Here is a 9,664-nt window from a genome sequence, read left to right on the forward strand (position 1 = left end):
AAATGTGTGACAGTGTTTTCCGTTGGATGAACTAATATGTCAAGGAGATGGGCAGGACCTCATGTTTGTGCTTTTGACAAATCAGCAAATGTTTAATCTCTAGATGTGCAGCTTCTCATAAATAATGCAGCAATCACTGAGCCAAAACACTACTCTGCCAGGAGGGTCTCTCTGTCACTAGAGAGGCAAAAAGACGAAACAAAACTAAATCATCCTTTTTGTTTAATGTGTTGGTTCTTTTACACTTGCCAGTGAGACTTTGTGCGGCCTGCTGTTGTTTCCTTGGATTCCTCTCAACTCGGTAGATGATTAAAAAGTTACCAATCATGAAAAATTTAAAGATTTAGGTTTTCAGTTATAAAATCTGTTAGAGGAAGTTGTATCTTTCTTTCCTTCTTTCTTGGTATTATATAGACTTGTTCTAACATGTCTTAAATCCCCATTTACTAACTAGAAGAAAACAAGAAACACAGTGTACACTTGGAAAGACATTAAAACAATGGTGATGATGATAACCACTGTTATGGATGAAAACTTATCTCCACTTAAGGCAGTGGTAACACTCCCATTGATGTAAATGGGACTGGAATTTCACTGTACCTTTCACATTCCATGCCCCAAAATAAAATAGAAGAATTAGAATATTTAGGTGGTGAAGTCAAGCACCCCAAGCAGTTAGAAAGTGCCAGAACTGAGCTTGCCTAAACCATTTTAATTTGGCCCCCTTATGTATGTCATTGTGAATGCTCCAGTATTGGGGGAGGGGGTTCATTTCTCAAGCTTTGGTTAATTTTTTTTAAATGCTATTGACACTCCATGGAACTATAAGAATATTGCAATCTTAGATTGATTACAAGATTTTTCTGCCACTTCAACATACATAACAGATTGTGGTAGATGGTTATTAACTTCTTTACAGATCTCTTTGTAGGTGTGTATGGAGAGAGACAGGTGTCCTGGACATTTTGCAGCTATTTTTGGACAGCAAAAGAATTGAGACTCAAGAGTAGTAGATTCAATTCCAGATTCTTTAGGGAAGTATACCGTGGTGCCCGGACTAGGAGGTACAACGCAGTTGGAGGTCACAGCATTTAAAGGTGTAGTCATGCATACCACAGCAATTCTATAACTACACATTAGCTTGAATCAGAAATGTGGTTATAAGTGCTGCAGTTGGTCCCCAAGCCTGGAAGTGGCATTGGACCACTCAAAAGATTGGGAACAGCCATTCTTGTGTTTACAGGACTTTTGCCCTTTTCTTTTCTGCCATTGTATCGTATCTCTACTTCCTCAGTTCTTGGTCCCTTCCCCAAGAAATCCCACCTACCTTTCAGAGTTCCTCAGCCTTACACATTTAAATCATAGTGGTTTTTCCTTTTTCATTCACTGTGGGCAGTATTGCCAACTCCTGAAAACAAATTCACTAGACAAACCTCAAAAAGCTACTAGATGTCACTAGAGATATTGTCTGAAGTCCTCAAAAATGTCAGTTAATTGTTTATCATGTATTCTACATAGTAAACTGTTACAGGATGCATAATACATGCATGCAGACATACATTTTGTAACTAAAACCAGTGACAAAATCACTAATGGCATCTTTACACGTGCTCCAGAGTTTTGGGGGGCAGGAGAATACTTAGAGTGGGTCCCTGGAGCCACATTAAAGCACCCGCAGAATATCAGGTATTCAATGTCCCGCATTTCAATACGGCAGCAGGGATGTTTTAACTAAAACTCATTCAATGAGCTTTAGTTAAAGTACCCTCACTGCCATTTTGAAGCATGGGGATGCTGAATACACATGACGATGAGGCTGCTGGAGCATGCTAATTAGCTTGATTAATCATGCTAACTAGCTTGATTAATTGAGTCTGTTCCAATGCATGCTGATTAGCAAGCATTGGGGCAGGTGTCAGGCATGTATGCAGGTGCCCTTAGTTGGCAACAATGTGCCTGGCCACCAGGAACAGAAGGAATGATTTAAAAGGAAAGAGAGACTTCCTGTTCTCAGTTCCAGTGCCTAAGAGAAGCAATGATAGGTAAAGCCCTGCTTACCTCCTATAGTCCTGCTCAGTGAATATTGTAAATGCTGCTGTTTTCCATATAAAATGGGATATTGAGAATACAATGATTATTGTTTCCTTTACTGTCAGTGAAGAACCAGTAGAGGCAATGACCGACTTCAGATGGTCCCTTTTACAAACTGCATTAGCTCAGTATAGCTGGTTATGGCTGACAAAATATCATTCTTAGTGAATATTTTTGCAGCCACAATAATACATATGCAGTAGTCACTTAAGAGGATTGGAAACCTAGAATTTTGAATGTAGTGCAGTTACAGTACAGTACAATTATAGTATTTCACAATTTTAGCAAGCAACGTGTATTTTCCAATACAAGGAAACAATAACTTTAATCAATGGGCAAATGATGGTTATTTTAAATTATTTAATGGAATTACGTGCAGGCACCTAATGCATTATTTAATGAGACTGATACATTTAAAAATAGGAAAGAGCAGTAGAAACATATATTAATCTTCACAGCACTCCTGTTGGATAGGTAAATATTACCTTTCCAGTTTTATAACATTACTGTAAGATAGGTATTACATCCACTCTGTAGCTGAGAAACAGAGGTAAAATATTTTGCTCAGCATTATATAGTAAGCAAGTGGCAAATCTAGCCCACACTGCCTCCAAAAACATTTGTTTCACCAGGAACATGAGGCAGAGATTGTCTGCCAGATTCGTAAAATGAAGACATTGTTGGACCTTTAACCCAAAAGATTCATGAGCTCATGATGCTTCCCTTGATTATAAAACTATAGCAATGGCAGTTGTATGTATTTAGGATATTGAAAAGAAGCTTTTTAATGTGTTTCTGAGTATGATTTTAACTTACAAAGTTTTTTTAAGTCAGTAAACCTGTTCATTTAGTATGTTTAAAGTGTATATATTACATATCCATGTCCTTAACAGGCTTCTTCATAACTCTATGAAAATTAGGTGAAACAAAACCTTTTAAAAAGTATTAAGTACATTTTATTTTAAAATTAAGGTTTATATTTATTAGTATTTAGTTTATTCTTTTTTTGCATTTGAAAAACAGGATCCAAAACTTAGATAAAACCAAAGCAATATACTCTTAACGCTGATTTATTTTTGTTTTTCAACAGGCTCTAGGAAGCTTTTACTTTCTTCATGAATCTTTGAAAAACATCTACCAGTTCGATTTTAAAGGTAAGCAGAGAAATTAAAAAGTAGGGATTGTCAAAGGTATCTCAGTATTTATCATGTTAAAGCAAACAGCTGATATTATCTAACTCGATCTGTCCGGGTAACATTTGGAGCCAAAAGGAACTCCGGTGTCTTCACAGGAACGTTACATCAGTGCATGGGGCAGTCCGGGGCAGTTGTAAGATCAAAACTTTGAATGTTGGGCAGTGGTCATCACTTTGCAAAATAGCTGCATCAGAAATGCGTTGGTCAGTGAGGAGGGCATCATTGTTTTAAACAGACTGAGCCTTCATACTGTGGGTCCTACTAAATCTTAGAACATTTTATAATGTTGTTTTATCATTTAACATTAGAGGTGTTTTATTTACTGCATCCCAGAAGTTACCTGTAAACTTTCTTGAGGGTGGGGGCACACATGTATGCACGCACACACTCATGCACACACACTGAAAAATACTATGAAATTTTTAGTTCTAAACTGTCAGTACAAGTTATAATATAAAAATCTTATGGGCTCCATTTATATTATTGAGATGGATCACATTAATACTACATCTTGCATCACATTAATTTGAAACATCATTGAAACTGTGATAACTAGGAGTGAACTAATTGTCTTAATTGTATAGATTCATTATTTTTGTTCTCAATAAAGACAGATTGCCTCTGTTCATGTAATTGAGGGTATAGGGTCTTTCTTCAGTGAAATATTTGAATAGCAGTTCTACAGATACAGCAATTTGAGATGTAGCCAACATAAATCCTCTTATTCATTGTCCTTTTGGATGCTTGAAGAAAATTTCAGAGACTCCTTATGGCATATTTTATTTTGAAAGGGAACATTATAAAATGCAGTAGTGATGTAGGAACTTTTAATGAGAGGTCAGCCTGTATATCCAGTCATTCTACCCACCTAGAATACTTTAATAGGCACTGAGCTACAATATGGGATGTTCTTAATCAAATGAAATGTAAGCAGGACTGATATTATGGAAGAAATTCTCAGCACACTGCAAAAGAAGCTGTGTATACAACTTTTGTTGAAGATACTCCCCAAGTTGCCATGTTGAACATTTAGCCTAATGGTCTACTGTATATGTAAGATCAAGGGGTTAATGAATAAAGCTATGAAACATACATCTATATTTTGAGATGACAGCATTCACAACTATTTATTCATTTTTCCATATGATTGGGCTTTGTGCATCAGTAATAAGTGAACTGCATCTACACAGCTGATTCATGAGCCTACAGTTTTGTCATACCGGTGCTACCAAACTAGGGTTTTGCTCTCAATTCCATTTAAACCTCCCTCCTCTGTGTGGTCATATATCAGAGATGTCCAACTCTAATGACATCTGGCAGAGTCAACTGATATCTGTACAAGGAAAGAGGGGTTTTCTGGTTGATTCACAGTTGATTAATGGCTTATTTGCTGTTATAGACCCTTTGAAAGAAAAGATGTAAAAGGGGTAGAGGAGGGAGACTTGGAAAACAGAAGGAAGAAAGAAAGAAAGAAAGAGAGAGTTAGCCATGTAAAAGTAAATAGATAACACTTTGTCAGGTAAAGAACATCAGTAATTTAGGCAAATATGATTAATGAAATTGTGCTTAAGATGATCAGTATTTAGGAAGGAATTCTATTAGAAAAATCTAGGTGTTACAGATAGTGCTGCAACTGATACAGTAGTGTTAGTAGCTTTTCTCACTCTTAACTGAGAACTAAATCAGTCTTCTAGCGTGGCAGTAATATCTCCTAGCATGGGAGTAATATGTTGAAGAAGGTGTCACCTTTTAGGTGAGATGGAACTGAGAACTCATATTCTCTCAAATTTATTACAGTGTCCATGACACACAGGACTGTTGAATCATCTGGGAATCCAAACAGTAGTGAAAAACAGTATCTTTTTTTTTTTAAATGCACAAAATTGGAGATGGTTTTAAACAGGGCTGCAAAGAAAACCAGATGTTTATGTAATATTCAGTGAGCCTTTTTTAAAGGTCAGTGCAATTTTTAAAATTCCCTGCATGGGTGGGTGGCACTGAATAGTTGCTCTGAGGAGAAAGACATTCACATGGTTGTCTCTTTTTTCGGCTGTCATTAGCCATGCAACCTGAGAGAAAAAATTCTTTCAATTTTAGAATAAAAAAGTTGATGCCCAAAGCTTGATTCATGATTTTCCACTGCACAGAAAGTTTTGGATCTTTCACAAGGAACAGAGCCCTGAAAAAAAACTGACTTATATTTTACACTAATAACAAGATACACGTTCTAATAAGCTCTGCATCCAGAAGTAGATTTTCTGATAGACATGTAAGGCCAATTTTGGTCTCAGGCACAGCAACATTAAGTGTAGTAGCTTGTTCCTTCAGTGGAGTGACACTTTTTACATTGATGCTAGATCCGAATCAGAACCTTAACCTTATTCTTACCCATGAAAAGGCTGCAGAAGACATGTTCCTCTTGTCTTGAGACCACTTTGCTCAATGTCCATCTAAATGACAGCTTGCCAGTTTATATTTGGTCTTCACATTAGAGTAGTTTGATAATAAAGCCAACCCTTTCTGACAAAATTCTTCAACTTGCCTGTTAACATTCACTTAGGTTCTCTCGGTAATAGCTTTCAGTTCTCATATAACAGAAATTCCTCCTGGCTGTGCCTTACATATGCTGCCAGAAATGTTTTCTGTCTCTTGAATGACATCAGGATCTTTTTGCTGAGATTGCCATACTCACTAAAAGAAGCACATCCATCCATGATCTACTTAAAATGATGTCACATGCGTTTATCAATATATTTGTTTAGTCCTCCAGTGGGAGCCAGATCTCAAAGTGATTGGCACATAAAGAATGATATTTGATTCCCCCTCCCCCTCAGATGTATTGGTAGCTTACGGTAAGTGCTTCTAGTGATTACACATAATACCTTATCTAGACAACTTACAGTGACAAATTTTTGTGTTGCTTGGAGTTTAACCAAATGTTTGATGGGAATGGACAGCTCAGAATGTTTGGTAAAAGTATATCTAGTGCTTTTCTCTTCTACTTGGCTAGTTGGAAATACAGTCCAGTTTGGTAACTATCAAAACTTGATACAGTACTGTCTCGTGGTGTTTATATGACTCCTACCCTGTGTCCTGTATGAAATGAGTTTGGTGGACTCGGTCCACTTCTCTCCTGAAGCTGGTAATAATGGGCTTATATAAGTAGAGAGGTCAAGAACTAAATGGACATAGAAGTACTATTATGAATATTACACTGCTGCTATTGGTTCCATACATGTTTTTTAAATACTTGGAGAATGGTGTGCTTTATATATAGCCTTGGTACCTTTCAAATAGTTTTCTCTATCACATTCCTCATATGTTAGCATCATCTACAGATGGCATGAAGTAGAAATGTGAAGGAGAAGGCTTAATTAGTCAGAGATCCAGCAACAACCAACTCAGCTGGAATACAATTAATATCAAATATTATGAGAAGGGGGAAGAGTATAGAGTATGCCCCTCCTACATATGATAATGTATATTGTTCGCTATATCTAATCAGTGGACTTGTTCCAAATGCTGAACAGCCTGTGTGAATCTGAGATGTAGCCATTCAGTAACAGAACTGATTGATTATTAATATGAGGAGTTTAGTTTTGCAGAGTTGGACTGCCTGTTCTTTAATAACAGAGTTCTCACATGGAAGGAAAGAAGGAACAAATGAAGAGTTTTCTCCTTTAGCTCCCACCATTGTTAACTGACTGAAATGAGAGAACGCCAAGCGACAGCCTGTGACTTAGATCACTGACCCTTTGGGCTCATGAAAGCTGGCTTGCAGGCAATGGGAGTGTTAGCAGAGTTGTCAATGTCATCCTAGGAATGTAGGGGTTGACATACTACATTAAACTGTGATGCATCTAGTCCAGTATCCTGCTTCTGAGCACAACAACAATCAGATCATAGGAAGGTGCAGGGTACTTCCTACCTCAGGAGGGTCTGCTCCTAACCTGTTATAGTAGGAGGATTAAGCTTTGAATTGTGAGAGGGTGGATGCAAAACATAATTACTGCTTAGTAATTTACCCCAGAATTTACTCCATGATAAATTTACTCTATAGTATGAAATGGACATCTGACCAGCTCCCCCAAGCTGGCTGCCTGGTCACCTAGGGACTGAAAATCAATATGCATTGAACAAAAAAAGTTACCCCTGGATGAAGTTGACTTAGTAGGGAGTGGAGCCATGACTGGTAACTTACACCAGAGCATAACTGTCCCTCGCTTTTTGAGGGCTAACTTTACCACAGGGTGGAATGATTTATACCAGTGTACCAGTAAAGTAAATTTACTCAATAATTGTGTTATGGATATGCCCCCTAAGACTTTTTGTGCGTTTTCTGTTACAACTTTGTGTATTCTGATTAGTGTAATATTCCAGCTCTCCCTGAATTCTGACATCATCTCACATTAACTTGCACAGTTTAATTATGTGTTGTGTTACCAGGTATTTCCTTTTTTTATCAGTTTTGAGGTTGCTACCTTTATATTTCATTAAATGTTCCTTATTTATGATATAGATAAGTCAAAGTGTCCAATTTTCCTTTTCTCTACCATTCAGTGTCTTGCATATATTTACTGTGTTTCCTCTCTCTGTACCTTAAGTAAAGCACACCACAGTTTGTATTAACTTCATTTTAGTGTTTTTCCATAGATCTAATCATTATTGACACTTGTTTTCAAACTTCCTCAAGTTTCAATTTATCATAAGGAGCCCAAGATGCCATCTTGTTTTGAAGAAACAGCTGTTCAAATATTACTTAAATTATCATAAAGTGCCACAAAATTCTGTCTAATTGTTGCTCTGTCCTGAATATTCCTTTTGTGGGAGAATCCTCAGACAGTTGTGATGAGGTAATGCCAGTACAGTCATCTGCATTTCGTTGGCCCCAATCATTTAGATTTTAGATATGACTTAGAGCACAGAAACTAGTGATTACATTAGGTGATGGTAACCTCCCAACAACCTGCAAAAATGAGAGGGTTGCATTTAATATTTAAATATGTCAGTGTGCTTTTTATACTATTGACCGTGAAATGTTATTGCTCTATGAATTGTAGAAGGATGGCTCAGCTTCTTTTTGAAAGACCCCAAAGAGTAGTACTGAGCAATTACACACCTGTTCTTTAAAGTCTGAGGACTCATCTGCTTAAGAGTTTGCTGCCACAGGTATTCTACTATGGTTATAACTGGAAACCCAGCTGGTGGTTATGCAGCACATACAAGGAGATTTTTGTACACTGTTATAGCTTACTCCAGTTCTGCAAATGGGATGGGCTGTTTCACCAAAAGTCACGCAGCAGATCAAGGAGAGAACAGGCAGCCCCGCAACAGATAGGGCAGGGAGCAGAAAACAGAGCGGCAGATCAGGCAGGATGCACAAGGCAGGGAGGCAGAAAGCAGAGCATCAGATCAAGCAGAGGGAAGGAATCAGAGGGGGTGGGGCTAATTTGTTCAGTACTATGTGGTGTATATTTCTTGATATCAGTAGTGACCTGATCAAACATATCAGAGACCATGATTTTGACAGGTATGTCTATCAAAATGTTCTATAAGATCGTGATCTACTCGTATGTTAAGTATCATGAAACTAATAATAGTACTTAAAAAGTTAAAGTTTCCCATTGCCTTTAAACCAGCACAGTACCCAGCACGACTAGGATATTTCCTAACCTATGTTCCAACTTTGCCTTTTCCTACCATAAAGAAAAGCTCAGCTTTTGCATGGCAAATGACTCTGCCAAGACTGCGTCTGTTTTGGAAATTCTGTTGCTTTTTTGTTGTTTGACTGTACAAAGCTAGTTGCTGCAATATAGATGTGCATTAATTGTGTTTTGTATTTCTTCCCAGCTAAGAAGTATAAGAAAGTTACTGGAAAAGAAATCTATTCAGATACATTAGAAAGCACGCCCATGCTGGAAAAAGAGAAGTTTCCACAGGATTATTTCCCTGAGGTATGTATATTCCAATAAAACATTTCAACAGTTCAAAATTTTCTTCACAGTCAGGGTGTCCAGACTGTGAAATAAGCTCCCTCCAGAGGTGGTGCAACCATCTACCCTGGGAATCTTCAAGAGGAGACTGGATGGCCACCTTGCCGGGGTCACCTGACCTCCAGTTGTCTTTCCTGCCTAGTGCAGGGGGGTGGACCCAATGATCTTGCAAGGTCCCTTCCAACCCTTTACAATCTGTGAATCTATAAGGTGTGAAAATCTGATTTGAAGTGTACTGATGACTTCCTTACTCCTACTTAAATACATAACATCAGAATTTAGTCTTAAATCTCTGGGGAATTTGCTTTTTATTTCCTAAAACCTATAATATAAATACAATGCATTTATCAAACTCAGATGAAGATTAGTGTATAAATAATGTAA

General features: G+C 37.5%; 1 protein-coding gene across 1 annotated transcript in view; it reads left to right on the top strand.

Moving 5' to 3' along the window:
• The window catches only part of INPP5A (inositol polyphosphate-5-phosphatase A), a 524,426-nt gene that overhangs the window by 291,511 nt on the left and 223,251 nt on the right, over positions 1 to 9,664 (top strand). The window contains exons 5-6 of the mRNA XM_019503024.1: positions 3,182 to 3,245; positions 9,138 to 9,241. Of these exons, the coding sequence (XP_019358569.1) occupies positions 3,182 to 3,245; positions 9,138 to 9,241 (168 nt within the window). The remainder of the gene's footprint in view (positions 1 to 3,181; positions 3,246 to 9,137; positions 9,242 to 9,664) is intronic.

This window comes from Gavialis gangeticus, unplaced genomic scaffold (assembly GCF_001723915.1).
Source record: "Gavialis gangeticus isolate Ggan-Ray unplaced genomic scaffold, GavGan_comp1, whole genome shotgun sequence".
Classification (NCBI taxonomy): domain Eukaryota; kingdom Metazoa; phylum Chordata; order Crocodylia; family Gavialidae; genus Gavialis; species Gavialis gangeticus.